General features: G+C 40.4%; 3 protein-coding genes across 9 annotated transcripts in view; 1 reads left to right on the forward strand and 2 right to left on the reverse strand.

Moving 5' to 3' along the window:
• WDR76 (WD repeat domain 76) overlaps positions 1-3,507 on the reverse strand; it is a 50,089-nt gene extending 46,582 nt beyond the window's left edge. For 2 of the 6 annotated variants that reach the window (XM_010994924.3, XM_031453166.2), the window contains exons 1-2: positions 1,472-1,620; positions 442-849 (exon numbers count right to left, since the gene is read on the reverse strand). In XM_010994924.3, the coding sequence (XP_010993226.1) occupies positions 442-849; positions 1,472-1,531 (468 nt within the window). In that variant the 5' untranslated portion in view covers positions 1,532-1,620. Of the gene's footprint in view, positions 1-441; positions 850-1,372; positions 1,621-1,776; positions 1,878-3,380 lie in introns of those variants that run through there. The other 4 variants (XM_031453168.2, XM_031453167.2, XM_064485650.1 and 1 more) reach the window with 4 other exon arrangements.
• Positions 3,508-3,544: 37 nt separating this feature from the next.
• Positions 3,545-15,995, forward strand: MFAP1 (microfibril associated protein 1). The gene is made up of 9 exons (XM_010994925.3): positions 3,545-3,795; positions 8,286-8,505; positions 9,649-9,778; positions 10,200-10,387; positions 10,917-11,025; positions 11,121-11,281; positions 12,592-12,751; positions 15,082-15,171; positions 15,264-15,995. Exons 1-9 carry the CDS (start codon positions 3,717-3,719, stop codon positions 15,444-15,446), a joined length of 1,320 nt encoding a protein of 439 aa, XP_010993227.1. The 5' UTR covers positions 3,545-3,716; the 3' UTR covers positions 15,447-15,995.
• Positions 15,996-17,286: 1,291 nt separating this feature from the next.
• On the reverse strand, positions 17,287-18,679 carry HYPK (huntingtin interacting protein K). Of its 2 annotated transcripts, XM_010994926.3 has the most exons (4): positions 18,381-18,679; positions 17,997-18,052; positions 17,593-17,644; positions 17,287-17,447 (listed from the first exon to the last, which is right to left on the reverse strand). In XM_010994926.3, exons 1-4 carry the CDS (start codon positions 18,540-18,542, stop codon positions 17,352-17,354), a joined length of 366 nt encoding a protein of 121 aa, XP_010993228.1. In that variant the 5' UTR covers positions 18,543-18,679; the 3' UTR covers positions 17,287-17,351. The 2 variants fall into 2 exon arrangements, with proteins under 2 accessions (XP_010993228.1, XP_031309033.1); XM_031453173.2 differs by lacking the exons at positions 17,287-17,447; positions 17,997-18,052 and having other exon boundaries at positions 17,585-17,644; positions 18,381-18,650.
• Between the last annotated feature and the right edge of the window lie 69 nt (positions 18,680-18,748).

Consider the following 18,748-nt stretch of genomic DNA (forward strand, 5'->3'; position numbering starts at 1 on the left):
TTCAGTTAAACATAAATTAGATAAAACAATTTGCCCTAAAGAGACCATTGATAACCTTAGCTTATCAGAATTTCAAATTTTATTTTTTTAATTTATTTTATTTATTTTATGTGGGAAATCATTAGGTCCATTTACTTATTATCCTTTTTGTTGTTGTTGTTGTTTGGGTTTTTTTGGATGGAGATATTGGGGATTAAAGCCAGGATCTAGTGCATGCTAATCATGCACTCTATCACTTAAGCTATACCCTATCCCAGCTTTTTTTATTTTGATGGGGTAGGTAATTTATTTATTTTTTTTGGTGGAGGTACCTGGGATGGAACCCAGGACCCTGTGCATACTAGGCACGCACTCTACCGCGTGAGCTATATATACCCTCCTCCAAGAACTTCAAATTTCAAAATATGAAAATTTTGAATAAGCTAGTAATTAAATTCTTACCAGGCCTGATGTGGTGTCTTCATCACTGTCTCCATCCTGACTGCTTTCCGTGTCGGCACTGAGAATCACTGTATCCGAAGTGCTCTTGTATTGCCGCTTGTTACTTTCAGTATGAACATCTGAGGATGATTTTTGCAGCGTGGATTCTGCCTTGGAAGATGTGGCTTCCATCTTTGGAGTCAAAATCCCTCTGCAAGTTTCCTTTACTTCAGCCTTTTTACATTTCTTACATGCCACTTCATTGTTAGAATTCTTATCTAACAGGGATTCAGGGCACTTAAGCTGGTCTGGCTTGTAGTTACTGAGTGAAAAGGGGACAAGATACACCTGAGCTGTTTTTCCTAAAAATGTCTGTACTGGTCTCAAAGATGCATAGGCGACGTTTTGGTTTTCTTTATATTCATTCACCTATTCAGATCAATAAAGAAAAAGAGAGTATTAAAATCCCAGGTCCTAAGCCATTTCTTGCATATCTGTGTAAATAAATCGAATTCCTATTTCATAATGACTACATAAATTCAACTGATAGCCTGTAAGGAAACTTTTTGCCCTCCAAAATCTAGACACCTAATTCATTAAGCTGAATAGGATTATTTATTATACTGGGCACATTTCTTGCCCATTTGAGTCTGCCAGACCAATAATAATAATGACTACAATTTACAACTGAGGATAATGAGTAACTGAAGTTGTTTCATGAGTGGGAAATTGACCAAAACTGCTGCAAAACCAAATGCTGATTTCCTGATCCCATTCTGACACTATTTCTGGGGTTACTGATAAGGTTCTTCCTCAACACTGAAGGCCTAGTTTCCATACAGGAAAACCAGGACAAGTATCCCCGCTTATCTTTGGAGCAACTCCAGGAAAAACCCGTTAAATTGAGAGATGCCCCAAGGAGCGAGAAATAAGTTTTGGAGTAAGGAGGTACCGGGTGCCAAGTCTTCCTGTCCTCCTTAGTCTGTGCCCGACAGATTCCCCACGAAGACTGTGGCAGGAGCACAACCGAAAGCGACAAGCCGTTTCTCACCTTCACCTGGAGTCGCTGTCTGGAGCCCGCTTTCTCAGCCGCCGCGCGCGACCCAGACATCTTCCCGCGGCTGAGCAGCCGGCGTCTTCCCGCCAAGATTACGGCGGGGAGGTGGAGATAGGCGGGGATGCGCAAGGATGCGCGGGGATGGGAGGGGCCCGGGGCGGCGCAGGCGGGCTCTGATCTCAGTACGGGGTGGGGGCGGACGGGGCGTTACGTTCGCATCTTAAGGAGGCAAGCTTGCCAGCCTCAACTCCAAAATCAAATTTTCTAGGGAAGCGAAGGGACCGAATCGACATTTTTACCTTGGATCCCGATGATTTTGATGCTGCTCCTGCCAGTATCTCACTTTGAAAAACACTTGCGCTGCTGCTAAGGAAAAACCACCTTGCCTAGCAATGTGAGCCTGGAAAAGATTGGGACGAACTTAGATGCCATGTGAGAGAGAAGAAATGAAATCGAAACCAATATACAGCTTTTACCTGCACCCCTAGTTCCTTGTAACCCGCCGCCAGAAAATTATGCCCTATGGCTATCGTATTATCTTCTTCCTAAGAATTTTGATTTTTTTTTTCAAGAGCTGGTAACAAGCTGGTTTAAATTTCACCCATCTGTTGTGCTCGCTGCGGCAGCACGTATACTCAAATTTCACCCACCTGTTAACTAACTAAACGGATTTAAATTTCGCCCACCAGTTAACTGAGATTCTAGTGATGACCTTACGAAGCCCAAAGGCTGGGGGAAAGTTCTGAATAATTTTTGTATGACAAAGCACCATAAATAGATTTTGTCTCTCATAATTTTATCTCATATTAAGATTTTATCTATAAGGGATAATATAGTTATAGCCATATTAAACCTTTTTTTCCCCCTATCCTCTGGAATTCTGTGAGCAGAAACAATTGCCTTCCCATCAGATTTACTCCCTCTGGATAGCATTGTGGAGCTGGTAACTTTATAATATGAATTTCTATTTGCTCTAATTTTACAGTCCTTTCTTTCTAGCTCAAAGCTGCTCCCCTGGTTGGTTACTTGGATCCTCCACTGTTTCTTGATTGAGACTTGCCCATTTTTATTTCTCCTCCCAGCCTAGGACCAATTGGAGAACACAGGTGAAATAATTTGAGAACTTATTCTATTAAAAGCACCTTCAAGGCCCTTCAGGAACTTTCAGACTCTTCGATTCAAAAATTACTAATAAAATCAAACTTTTCATTGTGTCTGATATATACCATATTTCTGGACTTCAAGACTTTGCTCATGCTGGCCCTTCTCTCCCCACCACAGCGGTTATCAAATCCTTTCTACTATGAATTTAGAAAAAGTTGAACTGACTTCCAATTAGCCTAAGTTTCTTACACAAGCCACCTCGTAAATTGGGATTGATTCTGTTATGATTCTATAAAACTTTGTAGACTTGCTAAATAAAATTCTAGTTTCTGGAGAACACGAGCCTTTCAACAATATTCCATTCTCCTTAGAGCTAAGCACAGTAAACACATTAAGTGCTTAATAATTATTTACTGACTTTTATATACAAACATTCCATCTGGGAATGTTTTAATAGGCAGTCTCCAGAAACGGAAAGAACTAGAAAGCCTAAAAGAGGGTTAGGATTTCACGTGTTGTTCTAAACCAATTAGGGGATTTTTTTTTTCTTGCCACTGGCCTAAATTACCACCACTTAACCTCACCTGACAAAAAAAATTCCGCATTACAACCCACTTAGTCTCATCAGCTGAGCTAATCAGGTGCTACTCGCAGGATTTCTACTCTGACTAAATTCTAATTCTGAGTTTTCAACAGTCTGGACAAACTGCCCTTTACTCTCTCCTCGACTTCTTATTTGTCACTATCCCATTTTCCTAGGCTTCAAACCAATTTAACGAGCGAAACCTTTAAACCAGACCTTCCTCACCGCAGGGTCTCAACAGCAAAGCCGGGTGAGAGCAATTTCCCGCCAGACGGCGCGTCCAAATACTGCGAGACTGAGGACGTAGGGTAGCCTAAGAGCATGCGCAGACTCGACGTTCTCGCGGTAGACGCCCAGACGTCCTCCACAATCCCACAAGCCTCTGGTCGTTTATTTCCGGTTTTTCTAGCTCGGCCGTAAGTGGTGTTTCTATTAGTCGCGCAGTGGTGACCAGCGGCCCTCGGTGAAGAGTTTTTTTCTGTTCGTTGACATTGTTGCTGTTCACTGTTTGGAATTAGTCAAGTTTCGGGAGTCACCACCACTGCCATCAACATGTCGGTCCCAAGCGCCCTCATGAAACAACCGCCCATTCAGTCTACGGCTGGGGCCGTCCCGGTTCGCAATGAGAAAGGTACAGTGCTGAGCCCTCTTCCAGACGGATCTTATCCTCTTCCTTCCCCGGTATACCCTAAACCTACCCCCTCGCCGACCACCCTAACCCCACCGACCCGTAAGACCCAGCCCTCTGTTTATTCGACGTTCCCCAACAAACCTCGCACCCAGTCGCGTTGCCTAGGGGGAGAAAAACCCCACTTCCATCTTATTCCTGGAGCGTGTCTGCTGTCTCCTACAACAAGCACCCTCTTGCCTTGGCCTCCACCTTCGTTAGACTGATAGATACATAGTGAATGCCTGCTGTTGGCAGGGCGTTGTGCGAGATACGATCCCTCTTTGGTTATCCATGGCAGTCTGTTTATGATAACTCTTACTATAATTGTTTATGTATCTGGCTCCCTCTACTTCATCATAAGCTCATAACTTCCTTGAAGCAGGAACCATGTCTTACTAAATCTTTATCCCTTTCAACCAACGCAGTAACTGTGTTTGTTAAATTGAATACAAAGTGGTGTAAGACAGTGCTACTAGTTTTAAGGAACTCATAATCTAGTAGACGTGAGACAAACAAAAAAAAAAGCATATTCTAAGGAAGTGTACAGTCTTTTACACCTGTAGTACCTGTCACATAGGTGATATAAAACAAGTGCTTTGGAGGGCAGAGAAGAAATAGTATCTTCAGATTGGGTTAATGAGGGAAAGCTTCTTGAATAAGTTGCATTTAAGCTGGTCTTTAAAGGATAATTAGGATTCCGATGAGTGCAGATGGATGAAGGAACACTGTACATGTTTGGGGGTGAGGAGAGGTCAGACTAAAGTCAATTTTTTCAGTAAAGAATTTGGAAAATAATACCCATTTTTTAATTTTTTGTTTTTTAAATATATGGTACCTATCCTTGTACAACTTGCCTTTTTTTTTTTAACTCGAGGCTTTTGAGAAGTATCCTTTGGATACATGAAGATCTGATTCATTCATTTTAACTGCTTATGAGTTCCATTGTATAATTAAATCACAGTTTATTCCCTGCTGAGGAACAGTTAGTTGTTTTCTTACTTTTTTCTCCTGTTACAAACAGTGCTGCAATTGTCATTCTTAAAGGTGTCTCTTTAGTGCATTTGTGTAAGAATTTCCCTAGAAATTCATCATCAACTTAACTACCTATTACCATTTGCTCTCAACAGTGGATTCTAAGAGCATTTTTATTTCCCCATATCTTCACATACTTGATTATAGGAGATTTTTTAAATTTTGCCCAATCTAATTTTACATCCATTAGATGTGATATCTCATTATTTTAATTTTTATTTCCCTGATTACTAGTGATACTAGGCATCTTGTTCGTATGTTAATCGAAATCGTAGGTTTTCTCTTCTGTAAGTTACCTGTTTCTGTCATTTACCCATTTTCTATTTGATTTGTTTTTATACATCCAAAATCTAATATTTATTTCCCAGGGTTTTTTGGCTTGTCTCAATTATGGAGTCTTCTGTTACACAGGCATTTTTAGTTTTAGTGTTGACACATTAATCATTTTTATCTTTTATGAGTTGTGGTGTTTTGTATACTGTTTAAGAAATCCTTCCCCACCCTGAAACTATAGATATTCAAATTACAAAGATTTTCTATCATCTAGGTGTTTGCATATGCTGAATAGGATTGAATGCACAATTGTGCAAGACAGACTCTTAAGTTAAGGACCTACAAACCAATACGGATGTAGATGTTGAAAATGTTTTTCATACTTGAGTCTTTAATCCATCTGAAGTCTGTGTGTGTGTGTGTGGTGTCAGCGATCTAATTTTACTATTTATCTTATGGTTAGCCAATTATCCCTACTACTCCATTGTTTGACTAGCTCATCCACTGTTCACTGGTTTTTAATGTCACTTCTGTAATATACCAAGTTCTCAAATAGGTTTGTTTCTCTGCACTCTGTGTTTACTTGATCTCTGTGTATCCCTGAATCAATGAGATATTTTTTAGTTACTATAAATTTAAATAAACCTTTTGATCTCATACAGAAAACCTCCCCCACCTCATCTTAATTGTCTTTTTTTTTTTTTCATTAAGACTTTAGAGCAGTTTTAGGTTTACAGCAAAATTGAGGGGAAGGTACAGAGATTCCCCATATACCTCCTACCTTTACACATGCATAGCCTCCCCATTATCAACATCTCCCACCAAAGTGATACATTTGTTATGATTGGTGAACCTACAGTGACACTTCTTTATCACCCAAAGTTTACATTAAGGTTCTCTCTTGGTGTTGTATACTCTGGATTTGGACAAGTATATAGTAACATATATCCATCATTACAGTATCATACACGGTATTTTCACTAAGTAATATGCTTTTAAGCTTCCTCCATGTCTTTTCATGGCTTGATAGTTCATTTCTTTTTAGCACTGAGTAATATTCTGTTGTCTGGATGCATTGCAGTTTATCCATTCACCTCGTGAAGGACATCTTGGTTGCTTCCAAGTTTTAGCAGTTATGAATAAAGCTGCAGTAAATATCACTGTGCAGGTTAATGTGTGGACAAAAGTTTTTGCCTCCTTTGGGGAAATACCAATGAGAGGGATTGCTAGATTATATGGTAAGAGTATGGTTAGTTTTGTAAGAAAGCACCAAACTATCTTCCAAAGTGGCCGTGCCATTTTGCATTCCCATTAGCAGTGAGTTAGTTCCTGTTGCTCCACATCCTCACCAGCACTTGGAATTATCAGAGCTCTAGACTTTGGCCATTCTAATATGTGTGTAGTGGTGTCTCATTGTTTTAATTTGCACTTGCCTGATGGCATATAATGTGGAGCATCTTTTCACATGCTTATTTACCATCTGTATGTCTTCTTTGGTGAGGTGTCTGTTAAGGTCTTTGGCCTCACCTTGTTCTTCAGAATTTTCTTGGCTCTTTTTGGCCCCCTGTTCTTCCATATGATTTTAGAATCAGCCTGTGGATAGCTTTTAATGGAATTGTATTGAAATTATAGATCCTGCATTTATTAACTTGGGCATGGTTGCCATCTTCTCATCCTTGAACATGATGTATCTCAACATTTATTTTGATCTTTTATATCTTTCAATACAATTATATATTTTTCTTCCTAAAGACCTTGTACATCTTCTGTTGAATTTATTCCTTGGTGTCCTATAGATTAGTTGTGATAGTAAATAGTATTTGGTTGGGGGAGGTAATTAGGTTTATTTCATTTTTTAATGGAGGTACTGGAGATTGAACCCAGGACCTCTTGCATGCCAAACAGGCACTCTTCCGCTGAGCTATACCCTCTCCCCATAAATGGTATTTTTAAACTGTATTTTCTAATTATATGTAGTCCAGTGTACAGTTACAGTTGTTTTTATCCAGCATTATTCCTGAATTTTTTTAGCTTGTCTGTTGATTATCTTATATTTTCTACATAGATAATCATATAGTCTGCAAATTATGGCAGTTCTTTCCTTTTCAGTCCTTACCTTTTATCTCTTTTTCTTATTGTACTAATTAAAACCATAATATAATGTTGATTAGAGGGTATGATAGGGACAACATAACAATGCCCACTGTTCTTTAAAGTAATGCTTCTAATATTTTATCATTAAGTATAATGTTTGCTGTATCTATTTTTAAGTGATGTGACTTTAAATATATAAACTTTAAATAGTGCATTACTTTTTCCCTGTTAATTTTCTAAGGTTAAGCCATCCTTGTAGTCCTGGGCTATATCCTATTATGTCACTATAGCTTAGGGGGTTCTTTATTGGTTTTTACATTGCCTGAATACGTTTACTGTTATGTTATGTAATATTTTTGTATCTATGTTCATAAGTGAAGTCCACCTAAAGCTTTCCCTTGACCTGTCCAGTTTGGTTATCAAGCTTATATTCTTCATATATAATATGTTGGTTACTTTTCACTATTTTTCTACTCATTGAAATTGTGGGTATTTGTAAGAGACAGATAATCTATGCTTGTAGGTTTGATAAGCACATAAGCTAAAAGAGAAGAAGGAAGAAATAAAAATTAGAAGATTGAGTTATTCGGTCATATATTATAAAGACTGCCATGGAAAAGTCCAAAGGAACTGAGAGAATAGCTGATCAGTATTTTAATTTTATATTCCCACTGAAGTCGCCCTTACTGTGTGCTGGGCACTGTTACAAATAATTTGCTTTAGCCCGTAGTTGAGGTGAAATAGCATGACGTTGTGATGGAGGTAGTCTCCCTCTTCGGGGGAACCTTTTCTCTTGTTTAACTGTCCACCTTCCTCCACTTCATTGTACCCAAGCTAGGCCTCATTAGTGTTGGTATTCGCAAGATGCCTAGCCGTGACTTGGCCTTTGTAGGAAAACACCATTATATGAATAGATGATTGGATAGCAGCTCATCTTCTCCTGCTTGGACTCTTGTTTACCAGAAATACAGGGCTCTGCCTGCAAAGACCAAGGGTTGAAGGACATTGGGAAAGAGACTACTGAAACATAATAAGTTATCTTTCTCACCCAGGTGAGATTTCGATGGAAAAAGTGAAGGTAAAACGTTACGTATCGGGAAAGAGGCCAGACTATGCCCCAATGGAGTCCTCAGATGAGGAGGATGAAGAGTTTCAGTTCATTAAGAAAGCCAAGGAACAAGAAGCAGAGCCTGAGGAACAGGAGGAGGATTCATCTAGCGACCCTCGGCTGCGGCGTTTGCAGAACCGTATCAGTGAAGATGTGGAAGAGAGGTAGTGACTAGAATTATGTTTCCCTGGACCTGAACCCCTAAGGTTAATTAATAGGAGCAACAATAAAGCTAATATTTGAATAATATTTACTATGTGCCAGGTATTATTCCAGGCATATTACATTTACTAAATCTTGTAATCCACATAATAAACTTATGAGGTAGGTACTGTTATCCCCATTTTACAAGTGAAGAAACTGAGGCACAGCAGGGTTACGAAGATAACTCAGTAAGGGAATAGAAAACACAGGCCATTGGTTGGTTTATTGAGGAGTCTTTTTAGCATTAAGATATCTCATAAAATTTGAGAAATTGATTTTATCCATTTACTTATCCTGAAGGCTAAACGAGGAGAAATGACACTGATGAAGTAGGAAAAAAGGACTGATGAATGGTCTCATGTTGGAAAGGGAGCCTCCCAGTAAGGGACTTTGTATGTTGCGTATTGACGGAGACATTACCCTGCAGAGAAAGTCATAGGTCCTGAACTTTCACAGTTCATATTGTCTCAGGAATTTTTTCACAGATCCCGTAGGCCCAAACAGTTGTGTTTCTTTTATTAAGTAGTTAGATCCAAATGATTTAATAAATAGTTATGTCGTAACAACATAGCCATTTGAAATATATAATGCACATAAAAGAAAAAACATTTTTATTTCATTCTTACATAACCAAAGTTACTTACTAGTGGGGTTTATGTGCCTCATGGGTTCTGACAACTTCTCAAACCTTAGGGACAGATTGGCACTGTCACTCTCATTTCCTGTTCCATATTGACTGTTATGCAGTACTTACTTTTTATCACAGCAGCCCAAGATATGATATCATTGAAAGGAAACGTAGTGTGATCTAATGTTGAAACCAAACTACCTTACACTGTAAAATATATCCCAGTGCACCCATATGAGTTTGTTGCAGTGCCCAGGATGCCTCAGCATACTTTTAATGCTTTAGTTCCAACTTGACTATCTGCTCTGATACTTTGAGTTAATTTTTTTAATCTGCCCCTCAGTTTCCTCATCTCAAGACTTCAGAATTAATAAGAGCAAACATAATGTCCAGGTGCTCTGTGACTAAGGAAATGTGGTTGATGCCCCTTCTTTTTTGTGACATTGGTGTTATACTTGGAGACTCTGTTTTTCAGATTGGCTCGACATCGGAAAATAGTGGAACCTGAAGTGGTAGGAGAAAGTGACTCCGAAGTAGAAGGAGATGCTTGGCGCATGGAACGAGAAGATAGCAGTGAAGAAGAAGAGGAAGAGATTGATGATGAGGTATAGGAGAGAAAAGGAGGGGGAGGGTATAGCTCAAGTGGTAGAGCACATGCTTAGCATATAGAAGGTCCTGGGTTCAATCCCCAGTCTTTCCTCTGAAAATAAGTAAATAAGTAAACCTAATTCCCTCCTCCTCCAAAAAAAAAATTAAAAAAGAAAAGAAAAAAGGGAAGTCATTTCTGGGTACGAGAAAAACTTAGGGCCTGGTGCTCATTTGTGGAGGCCTTAAAGGCACAAGACATCTGCTTTTGGCAGAAATCTGATCTAATGTTACCTATTTGTTGGGGATAAGATTGAAAGTAGAATGGTACTAAGTTTCATTTGCTCATATCAGAATTTGTTAAGCTTGATGAGATAAAAATAAAAAGCCATCTTAAGGCACAGACCATTTGGCTGACTGACTTGGACGTATAACTTGAAGGAAATAGAACGGCGCCGTGGCATGATGCGTCAGCGAGCACAGGAGAGGAAAAATGAAGAGATGGAAGTCATGGAGGTGGAAGACGAGGGTCGTTCTGGGGAGGAGTCAGAATCAGAGTCTGAGTATGAAGAGTACACAGACAGTGAAGATGAGATGGAGCCTCGCCTTAAGCCTGTCTTCATTCGGAAGTAAGTATCTCACAAGCCAGGCCTGAGTCCCGTCATTACTACCTTCCAAGCTGGAGATAGAAGCCATTTTTCTATCTTTTGCTCTTCTGAAATGTCAGCAGTAAGTAAAAGTCTTCTGCTCAGTGCCCCAACTTGGTAGAATATTTATTTGCTCAGGCATATCTTGGTGTTAGCAGGGAGCCTGAGTTTATTTTCCCGTCTCCCTTTCCAGTTAAAGAAAACATACCTGCTGAGGTCTTAATTTAATAAACACAAAATTAAGTTTGTAGAGCAAATTCCTGTTCCTTTCCTAATGGCTAGAAATCCTACTAGTCACAGTCCAGCAGGTTTCTTGCTATTCAGGCCGTTCTCAAAGACGAATGAAATTTTGATGCTCTGAAGACCAGGGCTGATTCCCATTTTTGGCTCTTTGGAAATAATAGAGCCAAAGATTGTTTGGCTTTGTCTGATTTGGATGGGACTTGACTTAGGGGAGCCAAGAGCTGCACTCCAAGGGCTTCGGGTAGTTAACAGGACCTCTGTGCCACAGGAAGGACCGAGTAACAGTTCAAGAACGGGAGGCAGAAGCATTGAAACAGAAGGAGCTGGAGCAGGAGGCCAAACGCATGGCTGAGGAAAGGCGCAAGTACACGCTCAAGGTACTGGGGGTGGCTGTGAGGACTGAGCACAAGGAGTCGAGTGTTGAGGTTTGTCTGAGGAGAAATCCAACAGTTGAATTGTTCTCCCTGTCCAGATTGTGGAAGAGGAGACCAAGAAAGAGCTGGAGGAGAACAAGCGGTCCCTGGCTGCACTGGACGCGCTCAATACTGATGATGAAAATGATGAGGAGGAATATGAGGCATGGAAAGTTCGGGAGCTCAAGAGAATCAAAAGGGACAGAGAAGATCGTGAAGCGTGAGTAATAGGATGGGCCTGGAGTCTAATAGTGCCAGGGGGACAGGTTCCTAGTAGGGGAGCTCTGAGGCTCCATACCTACTGTGAGTTCTGTTCTAGCTTGCTTTCTTCCTTGCAACTGGGTGAGTTCCCCATAGTTGGAATGTGGTTTGTGACAGTAAAATCAGGGGAAAGAAACACATGTTGTCTGTGTTTCTCCATGACAGAGTGCCAGCTGACTCTTTGGTTTCCTGGTAGACACATATAAGTTACTCGCTGTAATCAGTTATTTATTGTTGTGTAACAACCCAACCCCAGATTAAGTGACTTGAGACGATTATTGCTCACAGTTTTGGAGGTTGGCTGTGCAATTCCTCTGCTGTTTTCAGCTAGGTTCTCTTACGCAGTTGTGTCCAGCTGGAAGATTGACTGGGCTTCACTTACAAGTCTGGTAGTTGATGCTGACTGTCAGCGAGGATGCCTCATTCTCCAGCTTCAGTAGGCTAGACTGGTTTTCTTACATAATGGTCTCAGGGCAGCATTCCAAGAAGACAAAGGTGGAAGCTGGCAAGATCTTTTGAGGCTCACATGTCATTTCTGCAGAGGGGCATGCATACTGTGAGGGGGAGAATTTGTGGCATTTAAATAATCTACCACAATCACTATGTTATAGCAGAATCATTTCTGAGCTGCATCACCCACTCCTAAAAATTACTAGGAATTAGGTGATAATCCCAGATTACAAAGGGAAACCCTCAATAGAAGACTGTGTCCTTAGTCTGCAGTTTTTAACCTTCAGTTTTTACCCTGGGCTTCGAGGAGTCCATGCACCCTTTAACGTTGTATGAAAAATTTTGTGTATCTTTGCATTTTTTGAAGAAAAGGAATCTGTGACTCTCCACCCAAAAAAAGGTTACAGTCACTTCAGTCTAATTGATAATGGTGATCCTTGGTTTGTGACATGTAAGCACATTACTAAAGGAATACCAGTAAAGTCTTACACAGAGTTATTTTAAATTCTGTTTTGTTTTGTTTTTTTAAAACTAAGAAGGCTTTTTAGAAAATGGGAATTAGGTAATGTTATAAAATCAAGCAGTATGTCTGAACCTCAAAAAGGCTAGAATCAACTTTTGGAAGTTTGCAACACGGTCTTGTGGGCATCATGACTTCTTCACTTTTTTATTTATTGAGCTCCTGACCTTTCCTAACAGGTAATGACTAGACTTGATGAAGATGAATAATGCTTGAAAGGAGGTGGGACTTTGTCAAATCAGATAATTGGGTCTTTCTGAAGCTGAAATGATCCTAATAAAGTTTTGTTCTCTGGACAGGCTTGAGAAGGAGAAAGCAGAAATTGAGCGCATGCGAAACCTGACTGAGGAAGAAAGGCGAGCAGAGCTTCGGGCAAATGGCAAAGTCATTACCAACAAAGCTGTTAAGGGCAAATATAAGTTCTTACAGAAGTATTATCACCGGGGTGCCTTCTTCATGGTAAGAATTGAAAAGAGAAGGGGAAAATGGGGCAATAAGAATAACTCAGAAGCTTTGAATACTTTTTCTCCCTCAAGTATAAACTGGTCCTGAGATATTACTTCCACTTGCAGTGGTCAACTTTCTTACCTGCTTTTTGTCTCTGAAGAATATAAACCCAATAGAGAAAAGCATTGGCAGCAGGATTTTAGAAGTAGCAGCAAGTGTTCTCTTTTGGCTCCAACTCTTGGAAGGAGGAAATGATGTAACAGAAGAATCGAGGAGCTGAAATAGAGTGACCCATCCTGATACTAGACTACTGAGTTCCCTCACATCACTGGGATATCATTATTCATGGCTAAATGAGAAATTTTGGTTATGAGAAAACCAAGCTCTGCATAGAGGTTTACATTAACTCATATTTGGGTGACAGAAGTTTAATTGACTTCATTCTGAGCGGACAGAAATTGACCAGGTCTAACTGACCAAAAAAATGGTTAATTACCTAACCATTATGTGTAATGCCATCATGTTTGTTCCTCATATAAAGACCAGCATCAAAATAGAATTCTATTAACCCTATGTAAAGTGAAAAGTACTTCTTCCAAAGTATTTGGATAATTCCTTAATAGAGAAATAGCAGGAAAGAGAATGAGAGAATTGACTGCATTTATTACTCTAATAGCATGTCGTTTGTTAAATTATTTCCTGATGTTAAAGGAGTTTGTATCAAAAACCAGACTAGCCTTTTCAGATGCTTTGTAGCAAAACTTAAATATCCTGAACTGCAGCTAAATTCCTGCCTTTCACTGTAGATACCAGTAAAAATTTAAAACTTCAGTGGAGGATTCCTTACTCCCCTCCCTCCAAAATCAGGGTCTGTTTGCTCAGTGGAAAACGTTTGCTTATTATATGGTTTTCCAGCTCATGTAGTTTTCTAGATGGGAGTCACTGGAGATTATAAATTTCTTGTACTACCTCAGAGTCATAAAATATCGCTTAAGCATTTCAGTGCATTGCTGACTAAGATACATAGGAATGGTTTATGTGCAAGTCTTTTGGTATACATACTCATATATCAACTCTTCTCCTCTGGACAATAAGAGTGACATTGAAATGACTTCTGAGATTAAATAAGGTAGTCTCAGGCTCTAACAAGGAGAAAAGTTGATGTCAGGAAAACTATGTAATTGTCCTACCTTTCAACTGGGCCTTTCTGTAGCTGAAGGGAAAAAGAGTACTCCAAACGTGTGTTTGGTTAAAGGACTCATCTCTTCCATGAAGCTTTCCTTAACGGAGATGGAACTATTTTAATTCCTTCAGCACATACATTTATCATCTATATCGTAACATTATAGTCTTAATGATATGTTTATTTGAAACTATTCTCTATAGTTATTTTATATAGTTCATCAAGTAAACCTTTTGAGCATTTACTATGTAAAGGGTACTACTGTTTAACATGGCTAGAGGATACATAATCCTTGCCCTCAGAAGGTTTACAATCGAACAGTGGAGTTAAGGCAAATATATACTATAACATAAGGAAGAGTGAAAGTACTATGGGACTTATGAAGAGAGAGGTGTTACGTTTGGTAGAAGATTGAAAAGGATGATGTCAAGGAGGTGACATTTAAGATATATAGACTTTCTGACATTCAGTGGTAGGAAGACATTCCAGGTAAAGGAACCGGAAGGAATGGAGGCAGAAATTATCATCTGTGAAGGCAAGGAGAGGTAGCTTAGGGCTGTATAGTATTTGGCCTTGACTACTACACAAAGGAATTGTGCTTATTTAATGAGAACCATTGAAAGTTTTTGAGCAGGATAGACATGTAAGGAGAGTTGTTTTAGAAACATTAATCCAGTGGAATGTGTAAGATTGATTACAGGGAAAAACTATGATAACTGAGGTAATGAGAATCTAAGTAATTGACAGAATGTTGGTCCTATTAATAGAAGAGTCAGGAAGAGGCTGATTTGGAAAGGTTAGGGAAATAATTTTCACTTTAGATGTGAGTTTGAAATCCCAACAGAATATCCAAGCTAATACATATATCAGGCAGTAGAAGAATCAGGTTTGGAGGTTTGAGAGGCTTGTACGATGTTGAAGTCATGGGAGTGAATGAACATATTGAGTGCAGAGGGAAACATAGCCAACCTCCAGGAAATGTCTACACTTAGGCAGGAAAAAGACAAAGGAAAAAAGGAGTATCATTTCCTCAACTAGATGTAAGCTCTTGGTTCAATACCCTCTGCTTTCTTTGTATCCCTTGTTGTAAAGTTTAATAAATTTGTAGTTTGAATATATGAGAATAAAACCACAAGATGAATAAGACTCTTTTCTACAGGATGAGGATGAAGAAGTATACAAGAGAGATTTCAGCGCACCTACCCTGGAGGATCATTTCAACAAAACCATTCTTCCCAAAGTCATGCAGGTATAGGGTACCTTAATGTCATGAGAAAAGTAATGTATTGAGGGCAGGGAGACATGTTTGGTGGTATAACTCATCATTTGTCCTTCTCACAGGTCAAGAACTTTGGACGCTCTGGTCGTACCAAATACACCCACCTTGTGGATCAAGACACCACCTCCTTCGACTCAGCATGGGGCCAAGAGAGTGCCCAGAACACAAAGTTCTTTAAACAGAAGGCAGCTGGGGTACGAGATGTATTTGAACGGCCATCTGCCAAGAAGCGGAAAACTACTTAAGAGTTCAACTATTTATTCTTCCAGCTGTGGGACACAAGGGGGAATCTCAGCATCTGGTCCTTCATTTGCTTTTACTATTATTTACATGGCCCCTGCTGGACCTACTTGTGAGACTGGGCAAACCCAGTCTTTGAAGGTGCTTTGTGAGGTTTGGACTCACGCTGAGAAACCCACAGAAAAGCACTGTCAGGGTAGGATTAAAGGATCCCCACTTAGAACTATTTCTGAGAAATCTTCAACTTCATCACTGCTCTGGCTTCCCATATTCACTTGGGACTGTTCCAAGTTTCTTTTTCCAGCTCTTAGCTTGGGTTAGAAACATGGGCATGTAAGTGGACAATGCGTTACTTCTACCTTACAGGAAGTCTAAGCTCTTTGAAACCTGTTTTGCATTTTGGGGGTAAATTTTTCTAGGTGAACATACTTTTTGATCCATTTGTGTGTGTCAAGAAATAAGACTCATACACCAAGAGCTTTTTTTTAGCATACTGGAAATAAAATGTACAGCCTGACAAGCACCCATTAACCAAAATAAAAGATAGCAGAGAATTGTCTGGCAAAAGATGTTTCACATTTTGATCATCCCCTTTGATCTCAAACACAGCTACACAGACTCTAATATAAGTGGCACCCAGGTTTATTCCGTGAGCAAATACATGTCCTTGCTCTCTAAACTATAGCTGTATATAAAACAAAACTGGACCCATGAGATGAGTTCAAGTACCTACAGTATCTTCTCCTTGCCCAGTTCATATATAAAGGGCACAGTGCTCTCAAGAGTTTTAATGTAATGATTTCATGCTAGATGTCACTAGTAGAGTTACATTCAGTTTTTCCATTTAACATTTACATAACCACCATGCAAGTGGCAGAGCCTAGGAGTCCTAGGGATTACGAGGAATGACATTTAGTCACTGGGAAGGCTGCTTCTCAATTGCATAAAAGAGGACAAGGTCCTTTCACATCCTTTAAACGCCCCACTGGGAGAATCACTCATAAATCCTTAAATGTCCTAGAATAAAAATATAAGTGCAAATAATTACTATGAGGTAATAAACACAAAGATGAATATAAGTCACTGTTGTATGTGCCAGAGGGGGATACAATCTAAAACTTACCCTAGAGCTTACCAAAATGAGAATAAGACCTTGAAATTCTTTTTGGAAAGTGTAGTGCCATTTGAGTGTCTGCTCTGAGGCAAGTACTAGGCCAAGCGTTTTACATTCACTTGCTCATCAATTCTTAAAACAACCTATCAGATAAGTATCATTTTACAGTTGAGGAAACAGAAGCTCAGAAAGGGTGACTTGGCCAAAGTTGATCAACTTTTAAGGTAAAATGGTATTCTCTCTAGGACAGGAAATGACATCTAAGGCTTAAGTGTTGTGGTTCAGAATTAAAATATTGAATCAATTAAAATAAAAGTCATAAATTCTGTGTAAGGGCTAACTTTTGATAACTTCTGTACTTACCATATTCCCACCTCAGTACCTAAATTCTAACTCAAAGTGGCTTATGACTGGTGATTTACATCTATACACAGTGGCTCCTAAGCAGATACTGGCCTTTCTGCTATTCATAAGCTACCCTAGAGACACATGCCATAGGGTATAGTAAACTTTGCTGAGACTCTAAATGTACCTTGAATACTGTGAGAACTAGTCAAATGAGTGAGCCTGCCCTGCCACTTAGCATCTGCATCTGCACATCAAGTACTCTTCTATAATGATCCTTCACATAGGTTCATTAAGGGTTATGCTCCAACATGTAAGTTTCCCATAATAAAATACAATATAACATACAATGCACTTGATCCAAAATGACAAAACTGCAAGGGAAAAAAAAAAAAAGACAAATCTTTATTGAAATAAGTTAATCCAGAGGGTAGGCCTGAGAAAGCACATTTCAGTTAGTTAGGGCAATAAGAGCCTCTACCACGTTGCCCATGTGTTCCCTCAGGCTCCGTTCTGCTGCTGCTCGGGAGATCTCCATCTCTGTCATCTGCAGGAAAGGATCAATGATGTTACCTAAGCCTCCTCCCAGGGATTAATGTGCCAGCAAAACATGCTGACTGTTTCAGGAAACAACCCAAATTAAGCAAAGTAATGTCACACTCCCCATACACTAGTTAGGCATTACTACTCACTATCAGCTCCAGATCTTCTTTCTTGATGGTGACTTTTGCCAGTTCCTTCTCCCTGCAAATATTCAAGTACTTGAGCCCTCCTCCTCTACCTCCACCATAGAACTCCCAGAAAGGATCATTCCCAACAGTGCCTTATAAATAAATGACTCTTCATAAACACTGTTGACTGAAAATGCAAAACTACTCCCACTCCCTCACCTAGCATCCCATTCCATTCCCCGGAATATTTACAGCAGCCAGCAGGTATTGCCCAAGAGGCTTTTCCTTCCACCAACAAAAAAGTAAAGTTTCAAATCTTAGATCTGTAGGAACTGGTGACAGCGTTGAAGAACAGTACAAGGTACAAAAGCCTTTTTATTTCTGGGGAAAGAGGGGCTGGTAGTGTTGGCTGCATGCAGACTTACCGCTCCTGTTTGGCTTTCTGCTCCCGGGACCGTCTATCTCCTATCACGGACATTGCCTATGGGAAACACGGCTCTAGTTACTGCTCGGCTACCCACAATTCCCAATAATCTAAAATACCATTAGCAAGTGGATGAGGTGTGTATTCAGGATGACGCGTGTACCACTAATCAGGGCCTTCAATTCCGTGCACCTGGGATCCACTTTAAACCCAATTTCTATCAAACTCCTTTTCGCAAGAGTCGGGCTCCAGTGCCAGTTGTTTCCCTCTTGCCTCCTCCCGCCGTCAGGATCGGGACCCCGTCCTGGCGGAGCGGGGCTTCCAGTTACAGCCTCACAGCCCTTTCTGCTCTCATCCCGCCTAGCACGCTCTCGGCCAACCTCACCGTCTCCAGATTGGAACTCTGGATCTCCTTCTCCTCCGCGTAGTCGGTGACTCGCTCCAGGTCCGCCGCACCACTGTCATGCTTCCTCGGCTTCTCGGGAGGGCGCTCCGGGCCGCTGGTCTCGGTCTCCAACTCCAGCTCCACGTCCCCCTCGGTCGCCATCTCGATCTCGCTGAGCCGCCCCACGACCCGGCCCCGCCTCAGGAAGACTTCCGGTAAGTGCCCCGCAACTTCCGCCGAGAGGAGGAGGCGGGGCTGGCCCCGAGCCACACCTTCTTTACTGCTCGGGCTCTAGTAGCTTAAGCAAGGAAACCGGTTTGCCTCTCAGACTTCCTTCCGGGCTTGTACAGCGTTGTTTTCTGCCAGGC

Source organism: Camelus dromedarius, chromosome 5, assembly GCF_036321535.1.
Source record: "Camelus dromedarius isolate mCamDro1 chromosome 5, mCamDro1.pat, whole genome shotgun sequence".
NCBI classification, from domain to species: Eukaryota; Metazoa; Chordata; class Mammalia; order Artiodactyla; family Camelidae; genus Camelus; species Camelus dromedarius.

Excerpts from the sequence above, each read along its gene's own strand:
- MFAP1 (XM_010994925.3), top strand. The coding sequence starts at position 3,717 with ATGTCGGTCCCAAGCGCCCTCATGAAACAACCGCCCATTCAGTCTACG. Across the intron at positions 3,796-8,285 it reads CCCGGTTCGCAATGAGAAAG|GTGAGATTTCGATGGAAAAA; the intron begins GTACAGTGCTGA and ends TTTCTCACCCAG. Across the intron at positions 11,026-11,120 it reads GGCGCAAGTACACGCTCAAG|ATTGTGGAAGAGGAGACCAA; the intron begins GTACTGGGGGTG and ends CTCCCTGTCCAG.
- HYPK (XM_010994926.3), bottom strand. The coding sequence starts at position 18,542 with ATGGCGACCGAGGGGGACGTGGAGCTGGAGTTGGAGACCGAGACCAGC. Across the intron at positions 17,645-17,996 it reads CAGAAAGCCAAACAGGAGCG|GGAGAAGGAACTGGCAAAAG; the intron begins GTAAGTCTGCAT and ends GAATATTTGCAG. Across the intron at positions 17,448-17,592 it reads AAGAAGATCTGGAGCTGATA|ATGACAGAGATGGAGATCTC; the intron begins GTGAGTAGTAAT and ends CCTTTCCTGCAG.